At 35.1% G+C, this 23,530-nt stretch overlaps 1 protein-coding gene across 21 annotated transcripts in view; it reads left to right on the forward strand.

Moving 5' to 3' along the window:
* The window catches only part of LOC567670 (putative E3 ubiquitin-protein ligase HERC1), a 160,883-nt gene that overhangs the window by 122,330 nt on the left and 15,023 nt on the right, over positions 1–23,530 (forward strand). For all 21 annotated transcript variants that reach the window (XM_087300791.1, XM_087300793.1, XM_087300777.1 and 18 more), the window contains exons 60-71: positions 58–231; positions 3,191–3,496; positions 6,981–7,046; positions 9,103–9,228; positions 12,411–12,549; positions 14,262–14,443; positions 14,527–14,682; positions 17,265–17,387; positions 17,481–17,583; positions 19,954–20,123; positions 20,541–20,679; positions 22,081–22,247. In XM_087300791.1, coding sequence (XP_087156917.1) covers positions 58–231; positions 3,191–3,496; positions 6,981–7,046; positions 9,103–9,228; positions 12,411–12,549; positions 14,262–14,443; positions 14,527–14,682; positions 17,265–17,387; positions 17,481–17,583; positions 19,954–20,123; positions 20,541–20,679; positions 22,081–22,247 — 1,851 coding nt within the window. The remainder of the gene's footprint in view (positions 1–57; positions 232–3,190; positions 3,497–6,980; positions 7,047–9,102; positions 9,229–12,410; positions 12,550–14,261; positions 14,444–14,526; positions 14,683–17,264; positions 17,388–17,480; positions 17,584–19,953; positions 20,124–20,540; positions 20,680–22,080; positions 22,248–23,530) is intronic.

Here is a 23,530-nt window from a genome sequence, read left to right on the forward strand (position 1 = left end):
TAAAAAATGGTTGAAGGGATGTTTTATGCGTGTATCTGTCTGTTTCTCCTATCTCAGGATGTCTTGCTAATTCGCTGTACCTCAGACTGGATCTCTCAGAATCACATTCTGGCCTCCTGCCGTTCGGTTCTGCGCAGTCAGGGCATTCTGGGATTGAATCGTGCCCCCTGCATGGCCGTTTTTCTCGAGCGCCTTCCCACACTGCTTCAGGAACAGTACAACTATGAAAAGGTACATAATGTTTCTTATTAAAATTCGCTGCAGGTATTGAGGCACACTTTGCTGTCTTAAAACTTATAAATGTATTTAAATTTGCTGAAATAAAATGCGCTAAAGACAAGGCAAAGCACTCTTGTTTTTAATCTTATAGATACTAATTTAAATCTTTTTTATGTCTCTTAATATCTCTTTGAAACAAGGCTTTATTAGTCAAATTAATAAATCAAGTTTTTTGATATAAATTTGATGAAAGATTTTTGTTCATGGGTGACACTGTGGCTCAGTGGTTAGCACTGTCGCCTCACAGCAAGAAGGTCACTGCTTCGAGTCCCGGCTTGTCCAGTTGGCATTTCTGTGTGGAGTTTGCATGTTCTCCCCATGTTCGCATGGGTTTCTTCCTGGTGCTCGTTTTCCCCCACAGTCCAAAAAACATGCAATTTAGGTGAAGTGGGTAAACAAAATTGGCTGTAGTGTGTATACAGGAGTGTATGGGTGTTTCTCAGTACTGGGTTGCTGCTGGAAGGGGATCTGCTGCGTTAAATATATTCTGGAATAGTTGGCGGTTCATTCTGTTGTGGCAACCCCTGATAAATAAGGGACTAAGCCGAAGGAAAATGAATTAATGGTTTTGACTCACTTCAAATGTTAACCTACAAAACAATGGTTATTGTTCTAAAGTGACGATTTAACATTTTATTTCGTTTTGTTTTATTTTTTATTAGAATTTTTAATAATTAGTTAGTTAGTAAGTTAGTAAGTTAGTTAATTCATATCTTTCACGTTTTCTTTAATAAAAATAAAATTTAAAAAGTGTACAAATATTGCTGATACTGTACATTTCTTGAGCCAATGTTAGATTTATTTATGTATGCATAATTATTATTGCATAAAAATGCCTGAAAAATGAAGAACTTCAAAAGAAAATGTCAGTAAGTAAAATATCTAAATGTTTATGAACTTGCAAATGAGGCACATTCCAGAAGCTGCAATGTGAAAATTGTTTCTAATAAACGTTCTAACTTTAATTTTATGATACACTTTGAAGATTAATTTAATTCACAAGACCTTTATTAATGGATTTCGGTTATAAAATAGGAAAATATTCAATCATAACTCAGATTTGTAATAAAAAGAGCTGCACTAAACATTAAACGGTTTATAAAACACAATAGAAATGACTAACATTATCAGACTGATGTGTATTCAACAATTTAATATTAGATATAGCATATTAGATTGATTTCTGATGGATCATGTGACACTAACACTGGACATGCAATGCTGATAATTCAGCATTGCCGTTATCACATCAAATGTAAATTTGTAAATTGTAAATTTGTAATTTGTAAATTTTTTTTTAAATATAAAAAACTAAAAACTGTTATTTTTAAATTGTGCTTTACTGCATTTTTACAGCATTAAAAACTTCTTTCAAAAAAGCTAAATATTTTTTCAAATCATTTATTGTAATGTTGGAGGGTTGGACAATGAAAATGAAAAGCCTGGTTTTAGGGTGTTTTCACACCTGCCTTATTTAGTTCAGTTGAATTGCAATAGAGTTTATTTTCACTCTTGGTGCGGTTCGCTTGGGCAGGTGTGAATATAGAAATCGCACTCGAGTGCGCACCAAAAGTAGACCAAAAAACGAACGAACCCTGGAGCAGTTCATTTGTGGTGAAATCTTGATCCAAACTAAAACAGACCCAACCACAAAGGTAGCCTTTTTGGACTTATCCTTGCTGCTGTAGGCCGATGCGCTGTGCATTATGGGATGTGGAGGAAAAATACTTGTTGACAGCGCTTTACCAAGCTTTATAGTATACTATGTGCAGGGATACAATCAGCCAGCGCAGTCGTCCCTCCATAGTAAAAGAGTTCCATTGGCTTTTTTCCGCACAGTAATTCTGACCAATCGAAAAGCAGTTTAAGAAACACATTTAATAACATCTGGCCAATGAGTGATGTGGATTTTGTCAAATGACTGCATTTTGGTTCTTTTCAACTGGTTCGGACCAAAGCAATCAGTTTGGTGTGAAAAGGACCCTAAACAGCAGAAAAATATGTTGCCTTTGGTCCGGACCATTCATTCATTCATTTTCTTGTCGGCTTAGTCCCTTTATTAATCCGGGGTCGCCACAGTGGAATGAACCGCCAACTTATTCAGCAAGTTTTTACGCAGCGGATGCCCTTCCAGCCGCAACCCATTTCTGGGAAACATCCACACACACATTCACACACACACTCTTACACTATGGACAATTTAGCCTACCCAATTCACCTGTACCACATGTCTTTGGACTGTGGGGGGAAACCGGAGCACCCGGAGGAAACCCATGCGAAGGCAGGGAGAACATGCAAACTCCACACAGAAACACCAACTGAGCCGAGGTTCGAACCAGCAACCTTCTACTGCGCCACTGCCTCGCCCGGTCCGGAACAAATGAACCGAAATACAGATGTGAAAGCACCCTTAGACCACAGTAATTCATTAGTATAGTGTAGGGCCTCTTTTTGTGGCCAAAACAGCATCAATATGTCTTGGGAATGAAACATACAAATCTTGAATTGTGGCCGGAGTGATTTTGAGCCATTTTTCTTGCTGAATAGAGACCAGGTTACTACGTGATGCTGGAGGAGGAGGAAAACGTTTCCTGACTCCTGGCTCCTCCAAAACACTCAAAAGTGGCTCAATAATATTTAGATCTGCTGACTGTGCAGGCCATAGGAGATATTAAACTTCACTTTCATGTTTATCAAACCACTCTGTCACCAGTCTTGCTGTGTGTATTAGTGCATTATCATCCTGATAAACCGCACCGCCTTCAGGATACAATGTTTGAATCATTGGGTGCACATGGTCCTCCTGAGTAGTTCTTGGCAGGGACCTCCTCACTGTGCATAATGCTTTATAATGGTTTTCTTGGTGCATGATGGATCTTATTTTATCACATGTGTCTCTCTCTGTCCTCAGAGTCACGTGATGGCGGGCGATCAGTTGACCCACAGTGCTTTTCTTCAGAGTCTGTCCTCTCTGGCTATGGGTCTGTTCTTGGATCAGTTACTGTGTCGTCAGCCCAAACCCCCTCACCACAGCGGGATGGGCCCGGTTCAGGATGGGGCTCATGGATCCTTCTGTCCCTCAGAGTGGAACTGGCTATCTACCTATTCAACCACAGTGAAGAGCGCAGAGGCGTTCGCTCGTGGCACACCCTTCCCAGAAGCCTTCATCGCACCTGAGTTTCATCATCCTGGAGCTGCTGAGTTCACCAAACCACTGGTAAAAACACTAATTGGGTTATTCCTTCTCAAATCTGCCATGTAATTGATATTTGCATGAGTATTATTCTGTCGTATCTATTGTGGTTGGCTTAACTTATAATAGTAATAATATAATGCAGGGGTTCTCAAACTTTTTTCATCAAGTACCACTTCAGAAAACAATGTCCCTCCAAGTACCCCCATATGACCAGTATTAACATACAGTAGTGTAGTAGGCCTAATTAAGCAGCTAAAGCGCTGCACAGTTTAAAAACGTGGCAGATTAATTACTATTATTAATAAATTAATTCATATTTATTATCATTGGCCACTTTAAACCTTATAAAGAGTTTGAACATTAACACAGCTGTGTTTATATGTAAACAAAACAAACAAACAAACAAAATAAAATGTCAACGTTTAAATTAAAATGTGCTTTTAAAAGTTCATTAAAAATGGTAGGCCACTGTTCTTAAAAAGTAAAAAAAATAAAAAATCTCCTGTACATAAAATGTAAAGTGTTAACCTAAAGTATAATACTCATCAAAGCCTGGAAATGCTGCTTGGACCTCATAAATATAGGCTATATGTAATCATATTCATATATGAACCATTTTTGATAATTTTTTAAATATATGTTGCATGTACATATGACATATTGGATTCCTCTGCACACCACTAAAAGGCAGCCCGCGTACCACTAGTGGTACACGTACCAGAGTTTGAGAACCACTGATATAATGAATTAAAAAAATAATAATAATAAACAAATAATTAAATAAATTAGAGAAAAAAGGAAAATAAATAAAAAAAACATGTATTTTTTCTAAAATATTTTATATTAGGTTTTAATTTTGCAAATCTAGTATTATAATAAATATAGTATAAAACCGAGTAGTATGACATACTGTAATAATGCTATTAAACTATATAAATAATAATAATCATAACATCAATATGCTTTTTGTCTTCGTTTTTGTACAGGTACAAGACCTGTGTTTTAGCAAACTTGCTAATTCTTAACACCTGTCCGCAGGAGACTTGACAAAATGGAAATATAATAAATACATGTACACAACATTATAATTCTTTACATAAAATGACTGAAGGCAAAAGCAAAGATCCAACAAACTAATAGTAGACTACTTGTGCAAACACTGCTGTTTTGTTTTTAACCTCTTTTTAGGAACACTACTAAAAACATTTATATTACTTTCTGATTTTCGGCCAATAGGTAAATCATTCCACAGTTTGGCTCCCTTTACAGAGAAGACAGATTGACCAAAAGAGGTCCTACACTTTAGCACTAGACAATCAACATTAGCAGTTGCCTGTGTGACTCTGTGAGAGGTTTGATGCCTGCTGATTAGATCAGAAAACAGGATTGGAACATGATTGTTTAAACGTATAAAAACCCACTTAAGAAAATTAAATTGAATAAAACTATCAAATTAAAAATGTCATGTTTACATAAAACTTCACAATGATGCCATCGTATAGGGTTTAAGTCCACCATTTAAAATGCTTGTTTATGTTTTTTTTAGTCAATATATATTAGCCACAGCCATGTCACCCTGCAGCCCAAGACCGGTTACTCACTGAAGCTAAGCAGGGCTGAGCCTGGTCAGTACCTGGATGGGGGACCACTAGGAAACACTAGGTTGCTCTTGGAAGTGGTGTTAGTGAGGCCAGCAGGGGGCGCTCAACCTGTGGTCTGTGTGAGTCCTAATGCCCCAGTAAAATTGAAGAGGACACTACACTGTCAGTGGGCGCCGTTGTTCTGATGAGACGTTAAACCGAGGTCCTGACTCTCTGTGGTCATTAAAAATCCCATGGCACTTCTCGTAAAAGAGCAGGGGTATAACCCCGGTGTCCTGGCCAAAGTCCCTCTAGCGGCCCATATGATCATGGCCTCCCAATCATCCCCTTCCACCGAATTGGCTCGATCACTGTCTCTCCTCTCCACCAATATCTGGTGTGTGGTGAGCGCACTGGCGCCGTTGTCCTGTGGCTGCCGTCGCATCATCCAAGTGGATGCTGCACACTGGTGGTGGTGTGGAGAGACCCCCCCCCCCCCCCCCCCTCATGATTGTGAAGCGCTTTGGGTGTATGGCCATACACAATAAATGCGCTATATAAATACACATTACATTACATTACATTACAATAGTAGTTAAAGAGGCTTGTGACCATGATGCAATGCAATACATAAAGTGAGAGAATATCCTTGTTATCAATACAGCGCCTCAAATGTATCCCGAATAGGCCTTATAGAGAAGCACATAGAAACTGTTTTCTTGACATTCAACGTTAAATAAAACAGCTCAAGCCATCTTAAAAATATGCTGTAAAGCCTGGGTCAGTTGCTCACCTGTATATGTAAGTATATATACAGTTGATGTCAGAAATATTAGTTTATTTTTTTCCCTTAATTTCTGTTTAACGGAGAGAAGATTTTCTAAACATAATACTTTTAATAACTCATTTCTTATAACTGATATTTTTTTATCTTTGCCATGATGACAGTAAATAATATTTTACTAGATATTTTTCAAGACACTTCTATACACCTTAAAGTGACATTTAAAGGCTTAACTAGGTTAATTAGGTTAACTATACAGGTAAGGATAATTAGGCAAGTTAATATATAACGATGGTTTGTTAGAAAAAAAGCTTAAATGGGCTAATAATTTTGACCCTAAAATGGTTTTAAAAAGTTAAAAACTGATTTTATTCTAGCCAAAATAAAACAAATAAAACTTTCTCCAGAAGACAAAATATTATCAGGCAAACTGTGAAAATTTCCTTGCTCTGTTAAACATCATTTGGAAAAAAATAAAAAATAAATAAATAAATAAATAAATAAATATATATATATATATATATATATATATATATATATATATATATATATATATATATATATATATATATATATATATATATATATATTTATTTATTTATTTTTTTTTTAAATATTAATAAAACAAATCATTTATGTTTAGAAATTTTAAGATTAAAAATTTTAAATATGGGAGAAAAATCATGCATAAAAGGAAATAAACAAATTATACATACACAACATAGACAAATAAACTAATAATACACTTTTTTTATATTAGTTGTTTTACATTGTTAGGGTTTACATACTGAATGTACACACATTCCTTTACATTTTTAATGATACTAAATAAATAAGTACTATAAAAAATTTGAAGTAACATTTTATAAATAATTATTTTCCGGTAATAAAGTGGCTTTAGTGGCTTCAGATGAATAAAAAAAAATAATATTACAAATATATATGTATATATATATATATATATATTACTTGTAATATAATATATATAATGTTTGTTTGTTTTTGTTTTTTTAAAGATTTACTTATTATTAATCTTGTAATTAAGTATATTGTTAGAATTCAGTATTTTACCAAAGCACAGGAAGTTAAAAAGGTCATTTCGCTATGAGAGTTTATGCTCCAGTCCTCCTTCTCCTTCCAGGACAACAGTAAATGGACCTTCATGATGGATGAGCAGCTCATGTCGTGGGCGACTAGCAGGCCTGAAGTAAGTCTGTGTGTTTCTGAATGTGTGTGTGTGTGAGCGTGAGCTTTAGCAGATATCCGAACATCCAGATCGTCTCTCAGTGGCCTCATCCGTCTCTGTCAGTAGAGCTCCTGTGTTCTGCATTGTTCTTTCAGATTTTTATCTCTCTTCACATGCTTTTATTCATTCAGCTTTTATAAATTACTGCGCACAAACCTCTACCAGCTCCAGACACACAAAAACCTGTCTCTGCCTAAAATAAAACCATTTCTTCTTCATTGAAAGCATATTTGTGTGCCTGTTTTACTTTGTGCTTATTGAATTGACTGTGTAACATAGATTTTGGACTTTTTTTTTTGCTTCAGTACTTTGAGATTATACATTACATTAAAAGTAATAGTTATAATAGGGTATATGCCGAGCTAGTGCTGTTCCCATGCTGATACACTTCCTGTGACCTGTTATTGTGAACTTTTTTTTCCATTTTATACAGTCCATCCTTATACAGCCTCGATATTGTAATGTCATAAAAATACATTCAGTTAACTTTAGCATTTATTTAGTTGCTCAAGCGTAAAACGAGACAAAAAGCTGTTTACTCGCACGCGCCCGTCGGAATCGCAGAAGCTCCATTGAATATACTGGGGTAAAATAAATGCTCATATTATAAAGATATGGCGGGGGAAATGTAATTTAATGCAGTGCTTCTTCTACACTCTGAGACCCACTTTAAATCGGATATCACTCAGCTAGTGGAGATCGCTGATTTTTAAAGAAAACAGACCTTAAACGCACCGGATTTTGCATTGGCATTCAATTCGCCGGAAGCACTTAACCCAGGTTACTGGCAAATAAACAGTCTTATTAGCATGCTTCGGCATATACCCCATGGGCCATGTGATATTAATCATCCATGTTAATGCCATACAAGCATTTATGAAATATGCCACTTAGTTCAGGAGTCCAAAATCATTTGCTTTGTGTTATAGTCTGATTAATAAAGTTACAGTTGTTTACTGTAACTTTATTAACCAGACTATAACACAAAGCAAATGATTATAATTTAAGAAATGTATATTTAAATATATATGGTATTATATAGTGACACTGCCATACAAGCAAATTTTGTTTTCCCCAAGTATAAGCATGTGATATATTTAGTTTGTTCATCAGCTGTTTAATAAAATATAAATTATTATTGAATGAGTTATATTTTAAACGCAAGTCTTTATGTAGACCAACATTTGCATTCATATCCATATTATGTTTTTTTTTTTTTTTTTACAGAGAAATATGATCATACATGATTTACCTGATTACATACTACATTATATTCTACTTTTTTATCTCTATTTTATTCTTTTTTTTTTCTGGCATAAAAATTCCCCTAATCCTCTTTGTAAAAACCTTCAACTCTAATTTGTCAAAAAAAAAAAACAATAATTTTGAACCTTGTCATCCAATGTTCAGATTTGTTTTTAATTTTTGCAAATTATTCATTCATTCGTTTTCTTTTCGGCTTAGTCCCTTTATTAATACGGGGTCGCCACAGTGGAATGAACCACCAACTTATCCAGCACATGTTTAACGCAGCGGATGCCCTTCCAGCTGCCACCCATCTCTGGGAAACATCCGTACACACCCATTCACACTCATACACTATGGACAATTTTAGCCTACCCAATTCACCTGTACCACATGTCTTTGGACTGTGGGGGAAACCGGAGCACCCAGAGGAAACCCATGCGAACGCAGGGTGAACATGCAAACTCCACACAGAAACGCCAACTGACCCAGCGGAGGCTTGAACCAGCGACCTTCTTACTGTGAATCGACAGCACTACCTACTGCGCCACTTTCCAAATTAATGTATATTTAATAAAATAATGCCACGTCTGCATTTTTAAACATACAATTTTAGAAAGCTTGTAATTTAATAAAAAAAAAGGTTTGCAGTTCTTAATGTAATCAACCATGCTAGCTAGTTTATTTAGCCCATTAACCTGCAGTGTCTTCCCTGAATAGACTGTGCTTCAACTATTTCATTCTAATCAGATTGTGCTTGTGTGTTGGACAGGACTGGCAGCAGGGCGGTAAAAGTGAGGTGTACCTGTGGGGTAACGGCCGCCATGGGCAGCTAGCGGATGCTGGAACCAGTGCATCTGTGCCCACACTGGCACCCTCACTCTCTCAGACACAACAGGTGGAGTACCAACATTAAAATTCAGCTCATCTCTATTTCTATAGCATTTTTTTCAAAATAGATTGTGTCAAAATGAGAACAAAAAGCCATAATGATCATTCAAATCATGGAGCATTCCAGCAAATCAGGCAGGCAGGAGAATAGTGGTAGAATGCTACAACTACTTCTTGGTAGTTGGCATTCTGAACACTCTCGTTTTCGACACACTAGAAGACAACAAATGAAAATGTTTAAGTAAAATTACTTAAGTAAAATGCACTTAATTTAGATAATCTTAGGAGAAAAGATTAAATATCTAATATAATTTTCTAATAAAGAAATTCCATCTTGACTTAAGATAATATGAAATATAAATAAATACTTGGCAAGAAAAGCATTTTTGAAATCTTTAAGAATTTATAAAATATTTAAACATCTTCTGCACCTTAAAAAGATTGCAGAGAAAGAAACCCTGGGTTTACTGAAGAAAACCTGCTCTTCATAGAGTAAGTTACCATGGTAAAGTTGCCTTGTCTCCCTAACAGGGTTTGACATACCTCCCATTTTGAAAGGGAAAACCCAGTTTTCCTCATTTCAGGGTTAACATGCTTGAGTTTTCACTTTCTGTCTTCAGATTTTCTGACCAATCAAATGCTCTCTAGTATCTAAAGTCTCCGCCCTCTACAAGCCCTCTACAAGCACTGGAATAGGTCATTTATTCACACGTAACAGAGCTTTTAATTCGCACAGAGTGTTTTGTAAACACTTGCAAATATTAGAAAATAATAAACAGCCAGCTTGGTGTTAATCTGAACTTCTCCAAATTTATTAGTCATAACGATGCTCTGAGGAACCCCAATATCCGGGATACGGAAACACACTGTGCGCACATACACTCAATTATCTGTAGAAAGCCTTTAGGGGGAGAATGCATACAGACAAATAGGACATTCAAAATTAAGTCTGTTTCTCATGATTACAGTTTTCTGTGTAACGAATGGCTCATAGCATGCTATATAAGAAAGAAAGGGATTCATACAGGGAAAATGTGCTTTACATTGGGTAATAGAAGTCTGACTTTGTGATGCCGCAGACCACAAATGGGATCAAACCTGGTTGCACTGAATGATGTACAGTCACTGGCCATTTTATTAGGTGTACCTGTGCAACTGCTCGTTAACGCAAATTTCTAATCAGCCAATCACATGGCAGCAACTCAATGCATTTAGGCGTGTAGACATTGTCAAGATGATCTGCTGCCGTTCAAAGCGAGCATCAGAATGGGGAGAAAAGGTGATTTAAGTGACTTTGAATGTGGCATGGTTGTCGGTTCTAGACGGGCTGTTCTGAGTATTTCAGAAACTGCTGATCTACTGGGATTTTTACACATAACCATCTCTAAGAGTTTACAGATAATGGTCTAAAAAAAGAGAAGATAACAACGTGAAAGCATGGATCCATCCGGCTTTGTATCGACATTTCAGGCTGGTGGTGGTTGTGTAATGGTGTGGGAGATATTTTCTTGGCACACTTTGGGCCCTTTAGTACCAACTGAGCATCGTGTCAACACCACAACCTATCTGACTATTGTTGCTGACCATGTTCATCCCTTTATGACAACAGTTTACCCATCTTCTGATGGCTACTTCCAGCAAGATAACATGTCATGTCAGAAGGCGGGAATCATCTCAAACTGGTTTCTTGAACATGACAATGAGTTTACTGTACTCAAATGGCCATCACAGTCACCAGATCTCAATTCAATAGAGCAGCTTTGGGATGTGGTGGAGTGGGAGATTCACATCATGGCCGCAAAGGATCCACCAGTTGTGTTTTTCATTACCTGGGAAACGAAGAATGCATTTTGAGGCTGCATTTAAAGGCGCCTTCGAATTTTTTAAAAATGAGACAGCCTTCATCGTGCTGCAATGATGCAGCACCAGTGTTGCCAATGCCAACTTGGTAAATTTGTTGATAGATTTTGTTACTTTTCATTCTACCTTAGCAACATTTTTTAAAAAGCACCTAGCAACAAATTTAGCAATTTTTAACATTTATGTGGCTACTTATTTTTAAAAAGAGCGATGGCTGCAGGCTCCACTCAGTAGAGTAAATTGCTAGCTCAGATTGTTTTACATCACTGTTAATTTACTGATATTGGTTAACATGTATAATTGTTGGTACTTTAGGTAGCAATAAATTCCAATAGTGCTATAATTGTTGTCACTTTCACAAATGTGTTTATTTCCAAGCTAAAAAGAGTAAGTACACAAGCTGTGATTGTTTAAAAGAATGTAACCGTTCATTATCAGTGTTATATTTAAATATAAAAAGTTCTTATCAAAACGTGTTTGTATTACTCTTACAAATAGTCGACTATATTTTTCATACAAATCTAAATAGTTAATGCAACCAATTTATTGTGCATCTGGATGTAATATAATGCACGGCATCTCAGAGAGTAGAGACATGGCGGGCTTACGCTTGTCAGATATTATGTGATGATGTCACTTCTATGCAAATTAGTGTGTGATGTCATCTGGCAACATTTAGCTACTTTTTGGGCAGGCTTTTGCTACTTTTTATTGGAAATAGTTGGCAACACTGTGCAGCACCCTTCGAATGCATTCTTCGGATTGTGCAGTCTCTGAAATGAGACACAGCTATAATTTGAGAATTTAACTGAAAACAAACAACGAGTCTATTTTCAGATTTCAATTTTAGATTAGAAGAGCAAACACAAACTATTTTTTATTCTTAATGACATGCACAGATTAATTGTTAACCACAAAACTAGCAATGTGAGCTAACAAAATCCATATGGTTGGTTTTGATTTCATTTGTACTTCAACAGTTTCTTCTCGTCAGTGTCAGTATATTGTGCAGATGCATGAGCACTTTACACTAATGTATTTTTTTTTTTTTATGTGCGTACAAAAGCGTTCTCATGGCTTGATAATATTAAGATCGAACCACTGAAGGGGAAGGCATGTGGTTTGTTTTGAGGATTTTTTTTTTTCTGGACTTTTGAATGCTATTGTCTGTGGAGGATGAGGGAGCTCTCAAATTTGACCTAAAATATTTAAATTTGACGAATGAATTTTTGTGGGTTTGGAATGACATGAAGGTTAGTGATTACTAGCATGCTACTCATAATGCTTTAAGTTAATATGTTGTGTTAAAGAGATGTGTGTTTCTCTCAGGTCGTGTGCGGTCAGAACTGCACGTTCCTGGTTCAGGCTAACGGGACGGTTCTAGCTGTTGGAGAGGGCAGTTATGGGCGGCTTGGACAGGGTAATTCAGATGACCTGTACACCCCTACTATCATCTCAGCTTTACAAGGTAATGCAAACCATTGCAGACTCATTTTCAGCACTGCACCAAAAATACTATGCATCAAATGCATGCGATTTGCTGAAGTTACAGCACTGATTGCTTTCAGTTTCAGGGGAATATAGAAACCTAAGTGGTGGAAATAGGATGCAGAACATCCTGAAATTTAAAGTTTGCTCTTTATATCAGTTTATACTGAGTGTTGTATAACGGCAATATAATAACTACATGAAAGTTGTATCTCTTTCATTGAGTAACTTGAGAACAAATGTGAATGAAGCATATAATCAATTGATTATTATTAGCGTTCAATGAAAAGTTGAAAAAAAAAGAACGATACTTAAAAGGAAAAATAATTTCATAAAATTTTATTAATGTATTTTTTTATCAAGTTACTTTTTTATTGTATTTAAATAATGTAATAATATGTTAAATACTTTAAATTGTGCATATAATATTATAATATTAATATATAAAAATACATTTATATAGTGTGTGTATAGTAAATATAATAATGTTAGCATGGTCATGGTCTAAACATAATAATAATAAAAGATAAATAAAAATAATAATAATAATACTAATAATAATAAGAAGAATTATTATTCTTATTATAATTATTATACTATAGTTTTAATCTAAAATTATTTACAATATAAATATATCATATAGTAAAGATAATAATTTAAGGATGGTCATGGTCATATAATAATAATAATAATAATAATAATAATAATAATAATAATAATACATTTCTTTATTTATTCTAAAATTCTCACCAGAATTTACCACTTTTACTATTATTATAATTCTTGTTATTATTAACATTATTTGTAATAATAACAAATAATTAGTTTAATTAGTTTAGTTTTAAGTATGGCATAGTAATGTTTTTTTTTTTTTTCAACACACACTCATTCTGAAAGCGTAGCCCTATATACATTACTGGATGTTGCGAATTATGTAGCTAGGTGTCACGATTACCAGCGATCATATCCCATAAGATCGCTGGTTTGCACTAACTATAACCATGGACTACACTTCCGCCTTGGATGGACTACATATTCATACATGCACTCCGGTCCTTTTTGCGCTTACCAGCTGACAATTTTCCTCCATATAGACGGCTTTTCTGCTGTTACTAGATTGTCAAGTACGTCAGCAGACTTGAGACAAGTCGACCACGACAACGGAGTTAAGTCTGGCGAATAACTGTTCAAGAAAGCGGGTAAGACAAAAACAGAAGCCAAAAATAAAATAAACGAGTAAACAACAAGGTGAGAATGTGGTAAAATCTGAAACCGTGGTAAAATCAGGCAAGGGCTTTTTTTCAGGGAAGGAGGGTGGGTCAGTCAGTCAGTCGACAGCAGACTCTGGTGGATTTATGTGATAACAGCAGACGTAAATTTCACTCGTGAAAGAAATTTGAGTTCTGAAAAAGGGTACACATCGGCCTCTGGTGGATTTGCAAAAACAAAAACTTAAAAAAAAAACTTACCTCCTCAGACATATTTAACACTCTCCAGAAATGTATATAGAGGTACATTTTCAGAATGAGCCTGAGTTGTTTTTATTTTGTCATGCTTAAAACATAATAACAAAATACAACAGCAATAACTGCTATACAATAATAATAATTAAAAAAAATAATAATAATAATGGTAATATTTTGAAAACTATATGTTGTATCTGTTCCATTCAATTTTTGTTTCCCTCAATAGGTTATGTAGTGACGCAGCTGGTGACATCATACGGGTCAGACGGCCACTCACTGGCTCTCACTGAGACTGGAGAGGTGTTCAGCTGGGGCGACGGGGATTATGGGAAACTCGGCCATGGCAACAGTGAAAGACAAAGACGACCCAAACAGATCGAGGGTCTGCAGGGAGAGGAGGTGGTGCAGGTACAAAAATAATTATAAATTCACCAAAACACAGCGACACAATCAGCCGTTATTTAAATACATATTTTTTTCCCTGTTCAAAGCTGGCGTGTGGCTTCAAACATTCGGCCGTCGTCACAGCGGATGGAAAACTCTTCACTTTTGGCAGTGGAGACTCAGGCCGTTTGGGCCAGAGATCCACTTCCAACAAGATGATCCCGGAGAGAGTCACAGCACTGGATGGACATCACATTGGACAGGTGCTGTTGTCTTTTATAATGATCTGTGCATACACTGCAGAACAAAATGTTTGCATTCAGACTATTTATTTTCCTTTGTTTAACCTTTATAATGAACTTGTTGAACTATTAATTGAAAAAAAAATTGTGTTTTAAGGGTTACAACAAAACATTTATGACATTAAAAGTATGTGTTTTAAAAAATGTATTATTATCAATGTTAATAAAGTTACCATATATGGTTCTTTGTCCAATAATAATAATAACAACGCGTAATTATAATTAAAGGGTTTAAGTAAGCCTATTTACTTCATTAAAAATGCACTGTAAAAGCTGTAAACTTGTGAAATATTCAATTTAACACTGGATTTTTAGCATCCTTTCTAACAGTCTTTAATGTCACATATGCGTTTAGAAATATATAATCTGTTAAATAAAGATAATCTGCTGCTCATAGCACATTTATTATTATTATAATTATTATTCATGTATTTATTTATTTATTGTTTATTATTATTGTTATTATTATTATTATTATTGTTATTATTATTATTATTATTATTATTATTATTATTATTATTATTATTATTATTATTATTATTATTATTATTATTATTATTATTATTATTATTGGTGGTGGTAGTAGTAGTAGTGATAGTAGTAGTAGTCATAGTCTGTGCTTAATTTATAAATTGCGAGATCTCAAAACAGATCGGGATAACTGGGGAGGGGAAAGTGAAAAGGGTTGGGGAGTCGTGCTAGAAAGTGAAGAATGGGTGAGGAGTGGGATCGGTAAAATGAGGTGCCCTGGTCGTCAAGGTCATAGTAGTCATAGTAGTCGAAGTCGTAGAAGTAGTAGTAGTAATTGTAGTCGTGGTGGTAATAATACAAACAATGTAATAATACAAACTGCTTCATATTTTCACAAGTGCCATTGAAAAGTGCTGTAAAAATATTTTGCTTGATTTGCTTAAAAATGATTTGATTTCATTCATCATGGTTATTTTATTTTGTTCAGGAGTGAAAGTAAAAGAACATTTATAATATTAAAGTTTCATTATAAATGGATCTTATAATGCTTTCACACCTGTAGACCGATTTTTATTCTGAAACAGGGATTAAAATTGTTACAATGTTGCTTTTTTTCATGGTGCGGTTCGCTTTCCCATGGCAAAGTTTCTAAATGGACCTAAAATTTTAAACCAAGTCGCGTGCTAGTAAACTCTCTTCACATTGGTCGGAGTTTGCTTTATTTTGCTGGATTTATATGTTGTTATATTCATTTATGGCCATGAGAAGGGAGGCATGAAGCGAGAAGGTGCGCTTTAATTTTAATTAGTGATACCAACAGACGCAGTCATCTCCAAATATAAATGAGAGGTAAGAATTTCTCATTGTCAAGTGTTGTGAAATATATATTTATTATGAATCAGATGTGGAGTTAACCAAAAAGTTACAAATATATATAAAAAAACAACGCAATGCGCTGCTACAACCTTACAGGGGCAGTTTACAATTACACAGTTTTAAACCCAAAGAACTTACCTTTTCCTGATTGGACTACAAACCCAAAGCCGCTCCAACAAACATCTCCGCCTCCTTGTCTCTCCCACTTATTACACAAACAAATACCTATTACGAAAGCCAAAGATCAAATCAACTAAATTTAAATTAGACGAGCCCCCATATGTTACACCTGGCTCAGGGATGTAACATAGTAAGGGAGATGACAAGGAGAAGTATAATCAAAAAGAAGATTGATTTAACTCAATTTAAATTTTATAATCAAAATATCAGTATCAGTATGTTCAATCAGTGTGAAATGCAAGTGAATGGATGCGGTAAATGTTGTCAGTGATAGTGTATGGATGCGAAACAAAGCATAATGCCCAAATTGGAGCGCAGCTCTGGCCAACTGCCAAGTGAATGTACATCGCTGACCAGCGTCAGGTGCGCTGAAGGCACGCCCCCAATCTAGAATCAAAATCAAACACATAGAAACACAACAATACAGTCCTAATATATATATATATATATATATATATATATATATATATATATATATATATATATATATATATATATATATATATATATATAATAGTTCAGTTAGGCAGCATGCTTTCACTTTCATATTCAACATAAAACACACTTTTACAGGTAGGAACAACATCTCGCCCTACTCATCATTCTCTCTTCTTATAGCCATATATATACAGTATGTCTATTGCATATCCATAATACAATTTGATAATAGCCACTGTGATAAAGTTGGTTTTTCGTTGGATTGTATTGCTTTCTAACTACAATCGAACCATTACAGAGTTTGTTTCAACAGAGCTGAGACCACCTCATTCAGGCGGTCTCGGACCGATTGTTTTGGCATGGATCAGAGCGTGATTGCGGGTTTCACATATGATCAAACGAACCACGCTAGGGGGGCAAATGTGCCAGGTGCTGAAACAAATGTCTATGTGTAAAGGCACCCTTACTTATCCTAATGTACAATAATGTATCTTACGATGCTACATTTTTGACCAGTAGTGAATGCGACCTTTAATCAATGTCTGATGCTTGCGGTTGACATTTCTTCTTGTGTTCAGGTGTCATGTGGCATCAATCACACTCTGGTCCTGTCATCAGATGGCCTGACCGTCTGGGCTTTTGGAGACGGTGATTATGGTAAACTGGGTATTGGACCATGTACAGTAAAGTGCTACCCACAGGTACAGTCTTACTGTATCGAATGCAGATCAATTTAATTAGACTGAGTTTATTTTAGCGTTGGCCAACTGTCCTGTTTTTCTGTTTGCTGGCAGAAAGTAGAGTCTCTTTGCAATAAAGGCATCAAAAAAGTTGGATGTGGAACGCATTTCTCAGTGGTTCTAGCCAAGGACGGTCACATCTACACATTTGGCCAAGGTAAATCCTTCAGTAATTACCATCACCCAAATGCATTTTTCTGTAGCGGTAGAATCACTTATATGTATTCTGCTTTAATTCTAGTCTTGTTAGGATTGCACAATTTACTGAAAATAATTTTCATAATTCTAATATAACGTCAGCCTCTTGTTGAAAGCTGGATATGCCATTTTTGGCCTCTACATTTCCATAGCTGAATATTTGGTGCATCTCTACTGAAAAGTGGTCGTGAATTTGAAATGAAACTGAAAATGTCGTTTTAAAGGCATATTTGAGTCAGTAGCTATGCTTCCACCAGCCTCTTTTTTTGTGTATTTTGGATTATAGCATAAAAAAATGCTTGATGGAAATGCCAAGATGCGCATATATTTGGAAAATCTGAGTAGGATGAAAGTTTTATTCGTTAAGAAAAAATGCACATAGACTACAATAAAACACTTTTACCCGTTAAACTTCAGTATGTGCATTAAAAAAGAAAAAAAAAACTATAGAAAAATGTGTGCAATAGACAAACCAGCAGGCAGACTACATTGTAAAACATCTCAAAGGTTATTTTAAAAAATTAATTTGTGCAAAAAAATGTTATTCGCATCTTTCTACTGAAACAAAGCTAGTGTAAATGTATTTTAGTGTATGTCTTCCACTTTTGCTTTCTGAAGGTATTGCAACAATTGCAGCCTGAAACAACTGTAGTAATCAAAGAATGATAAAAAAAAAAAATAAATAAATAAATAAATATATATTTATAATATATATATATATATATATATATATATATATATATATATATATATATATATATATATATATATATATAAAAAAACATTTAGTTATTTTTTGTGTTTTCTGTGGATTTTCTGTTTTCTGCGATTCATCGAAAAACAATATTTATGTATATTTTATTGGTAAAATAAAATTTCAGAAATACAGTTACGTGTTTGAAAGAAGTCCTTCTGTGAGATGTTTCTGTAGTCGTTTGGTTATTCGTAGGCCCACACAGAATCTGCGCTTGCTCAGCCCATCATTGATTCTGTTTATTTATTTGTGTAAATGTGTGTAAATTTCTATTTATTCAGTTTTTAAATTAATTTCAGTATTATTATTGACTAATATGAAAATATTTACATGATTTATTTACAATACAGTTTGTAAAGTAATATTTTCTGTCTTTTAGTAGTTATATTATATGGAAGATTTGATTTGTTTACCATATAAAGTGGATCTAATTGGATTTGCATTGTAAACATTAAATACAAGTTGAAAAGGTATTTCTTTTTAGTTCATATATTAAGGTCTTTGTGACGATATTCCCAAAATCATTCTGCATAAATCCGCAGATTTTTAACAAAAAATAGCAAAAAGATGTCCGCAGATTCCGCCTGGCCCTAGTTATTAGTCTTGCTGAATCAATAAAAAAAGTTAAATATCCTGTTTATTTAGAAACGCTATGGGGAGTTCCTCGGTTTCTACTTTGTGGGTATTTGCAGTTACTGAGATTTACTACTGATCACTAGGGCCAGACAGAATCCACAGACTTGCACTATTTCTGCAGAGAATTTAGCAAAAAAAAATCTGTGGATTGATGTGGACTGATAGTGGGAGTATCATAAGTAAAAACTTAATATATGAAATATAAAACAACAACTTTTTAACTTTTATTTAATATTTACAATGCAAATCCAATTAGATCCACTTTTTTGGTAAACAAAGCAAGTCTCTCATATAACATATCTACTTAAAGACAGAAATATTACTTTACAAACTGTCTTCTTCTTCTTCTTCTTCTTTGGCCTTAGTCCCATATGGTTGCGGGGTCGACTCTTTGGAACAAGCCATTTTAGACTTGTCCATATGATAACTACTTTTTTACACATTCTGCCTGGCCTGTCGTCAGGGCCTGTCACCCTCATACACTATGGACAATTTAGCCTACCCAATTCACCTGCAGCATGTCTTTGGACTGTGGGGGAAACCGGAGCACCCGGAGGAAACCCATGCGAAGGCAGGGAGAACATGCAAACTCCTCACAAAAATTACTTCACAAACTGTATTGTAAATAATCATATGAACATTTTCATATTAGTCAATATTACTGGAATTAATGTACACACAGTTACACAAGTAAATAAATAGACTCAATGATGGGCTAAAAATATGCAGATTTTTTATCAGTGAACCTACTGATCACATTTCGCTGTCTACTGATCATTGAGTTACTCCCAGCTTTGCTTCATTGTTTGCAAATTAATTTCGATTTATCGCATGCAGTCCAAGTTCACATGAAACATGTTTTGTTTTGGTCACAAAAGCTGACTTTCACTGTGCACTTTGGTGATGTTCTGACAGCTCATAGTGTTTGTGTTTTCCCAGAGCGCCTCATTGGTCTACCCGATGCCATGCTGAAGAATCACAACCGGCCACAAATCATTCCGGCTCTGGAGGGAGTGTTCATTGAGGACATCGCTGTGGGCTGTGAACACATCCTGGCTTTGTCCAACACTGGAGACGTGTATGCCTGGGGCTGCAACTGCGAGGCCCAGGTATGGCTGTCTGATGATTGATTCACTAAGAAATGATTGCAATTAGGGTCCATTTATCGTCTTTTTTGTGTACTTCAGTGTTCAAAGAATTGTTACGAATAATTTGATGAACTGATTCTTTTTTAAGTATGCACATTTGAATTTTAAAGTAATTTATTGCATTCAGTAAATGGCTAAAAGAATCAAAACATAATAGCCTAAAACAGAAAATGGCGCACACACACAGACTGTAGGATATTTGCATAGCACAGTGTTTCTCAATCCTGGTCCTCACAATTCTCCCCTCTCAACAATAAGATGACATATATTAATTACGACATGTTTGGGTACAGTCAGCTGTTTTTGTGTTTTCTTTGGATATCTGTGGATTTGGAGGAATGTGTAGTTTGATCTTTTGTCTTCTTTTGTGTGTTACAGCTGGGTCTGGGCCACTCCAATCCGGTCAAAGAGCCCATTCTGGTCACAACTTTGCAGGGCAAGAACATTAGGCAGATTTCTGCTGGTCGCTGCCATTCATCAGCCTGGACCACACCGGCTCTGTCCACCAGAGCTTCAGGTACACTTTATACACCCTGTTTATGATTTCTATGAAGATTAGTTTGGTTCAGTTCAATCATAAATCATTCTCAGTTTTGAATATATTCGACTAAAGCCAGTACAGAGAGGCCTAAATAAAAAAATGAAAAAAGATAGGAGCATGTTTGGAGCACAAAAACAATGTGGTTCCAATTTCTGGCCAATCAATTGGTGTATTTCAAACTTGATTGGATGACATTTAAATTGTAAAGAAGAAAGCGAGCTTCCTTAGTGGTACACAGAAGAATCACTGAATAAAAAAGTTAAATAAAATACTTGTTGAAAACACTTTTAGCACATCGGAGCGGGTCCCACCAATCAATGCAGCATACAATCACACCAGTGTGATTAAAAAGTTCAACAAATAACATTTATTTTTAGGTTTCAGACATTTAACATAACATGTATGAAAAATGCTCAGTGGCGTCTATGGAGAAGGCCATAATCAGTTATTTACATTAGATACAGACCGATTATGTAAGTAAAACGTGCACTCTATTTTACTCCGTTTAACAGACACTTACTTTCATAACAGAGTGAAACTTTATAATTTACGTGTGCTTTGAAGGCATTTTAAGTGAGTGTAAAGCATTCATGCACAATAAAGTAAAACATTTAAACTTTAATAAGGAATAATGTCACTAAATTAATAAAACAATGAAGACTATACAGTGTTATTTTACATTTATTACATTTCTGTATCTGAATACTGTTTGACTCCCTGGAAAACCATAAAGCACTGTTCATTTGAATTTTCTCTTTGCTCTATTGTAATTATTCTTGCTTGCAATTCATTTTTTATCTTTTATTCATGATTCACACCCTTACTAAATCAACCCAACCAATCTAAATTAATGATTTTTTTTTTGTTGAAAACTTTGAGAACAGTACCGTTTTGATTAAGCATTTAAAAGTACAGCACATTTTAATTGAATGATTTCCATTTTTTATTTACCTGTAAGCTCAGTGCAGTGTTATTGTGCAAACTGTATTTACAGTGTTTAAAGAAGTGGTCGACAACAATAAATAATCTTATTAGGAATAAAACTGCCTCTTTTTTTAACAGAGCTGAATAATTAGGCTTGCAACGCTACTGCATTTTAATGCTGGTACTTGGAGAGACAAATGTTTTCTGACGTGCTACCTGGTGTAACAACGTTTGAGAACTACTGGGTTAATGTATTATTACTTGTATAAAGAAAAAAAATGTATACTAGAAACACTAATAACTCCAAACTCACATTATCTGATGCACTTTTTTGATACAAGTCAGTTGCAGCATCCAGGATAATCACAAAGAGTATTTAGGTGAACAATACACACATGTCAAAACACGTCCAGTGTGAATAAACAGCAACATCACTGATTCTGTGTTTTGCAGGTTGTTCAGGGATTCAGCTGGGTTTGCCCCAGTCTGTGCCTCCACAGTATAACGCCCTTAAAGACTGCAGTCCTGAAGTCCTAAACACCCGTCTCCGAGTGCTCTACCACTTCTCTGATCTCATGTACAAGTCCTGGAGGCTTCTGAACCTTGATCCTCGCAGCCAGGTACACCCCATCAATAATGAAAAACACAGCACACTCCATTGTAAATATTAGCGAAGATGGCTGGGAAAAGAAAGTTTTTTGTATAACCTTTAGATCTTTTGCTCTCAATATATATACGAGCAAAATGTTTTTGGAGTATAGTTTTTAGTACCACCTGGGAACAGGATATTGTTGAACCATCAGCTTCAGTTTCAGGGCTATAAATATGAGGAAACACAAAGACCAAAGTCATTCAGTTATTCATCACGATGGGAAGGACCATGCAACAGAGCTGTGATTTGCAGTAAAAGGTTGTTGAACTTCACAGAATGGGAAGTGGCTATTAGAAAATGGCAAAAACACTGAACAATGTCGATTTTCAACATCAGAGCAAGTTAATAAATTCCAGTCAACCCTAAAGGTCTTTTCACATAGAGTCTGAAATTTTCATATGCAGTTTTTTGGTTTGTATTTGTTATTCTTAACATTTGTAACACATAAAAACCTTGCATACCGAGACACAATGTGTATTAATCAATCTGTTGTGGAATAAAATTGTGACAGATGCAAAAAAACTGAAGGAAAAAACAATCTAATTTTTTTTAATGATGGGCGACATTTTTGAAGGCAGTGTTTAAATGCATTTGAGGTCGAATTTACTTTTTTTAGTGACAAACAATTTCACAATTTTATAAAAATGTTCAACCGCAGAAACCTTGCACACTGGTCTCTGCAAGTTCTGTGTGAGTCTGATGCAAATGAATGAATCGTGAAACAAATTATACAGAAAAAGCATGTTACAAATGCAAGGTAAGAAACTGCGAAAAAAAATAAGGAAATATTATGATGTAGGAAAGTTTGTAAATGTGATTGACAATGAAGTCGAATTACTTTTTATGGGTGCTCTGGGTGCTATGAACTTAATTGTTGTACAGCGGGGAAAATGAGTACGTCACCATTTTTCTCAGAATACATATTTCTTAAGGTGCTTTTGACTTGAAGTTGTCCCCGGATATTGGTAACAGCAACCAAAGAAATTCATAAATGCAAAGAAAACAAATCTTATTAGTTTACAAATTAAGTTATATATGTGTAATAAAATGAAATGACGCAGGAAAAAGTATTGAACACATGAAGAAAGGGAGGTGTGGAAAGGCAGTGAAAGCCCAGACAGCAGCTAAAACCTCTCGGTAGTTCTTCAGCAAACCACTGCACTTCGCCAGTGTAAATTAATATTAGTTGCTTCAGTCCAACATCTACAGTACATTACCAGGATGATAAAGATGAAACTAGAGTGGACATTT

Source organism: Danio rerio, chromosome 21 (genome assembly GCF_052040795.2).
Source record: "Danio rerio strain M-AB ecotype USA chromosome 21, GRCz13ab, whole genome shotgun sequence".
Taxonomy (NCBI): Eukaryota; Metazoa; Chordata; class Actinopteri; order Cypriniformes; family Danionidae; genus Danio; species Danio rerio.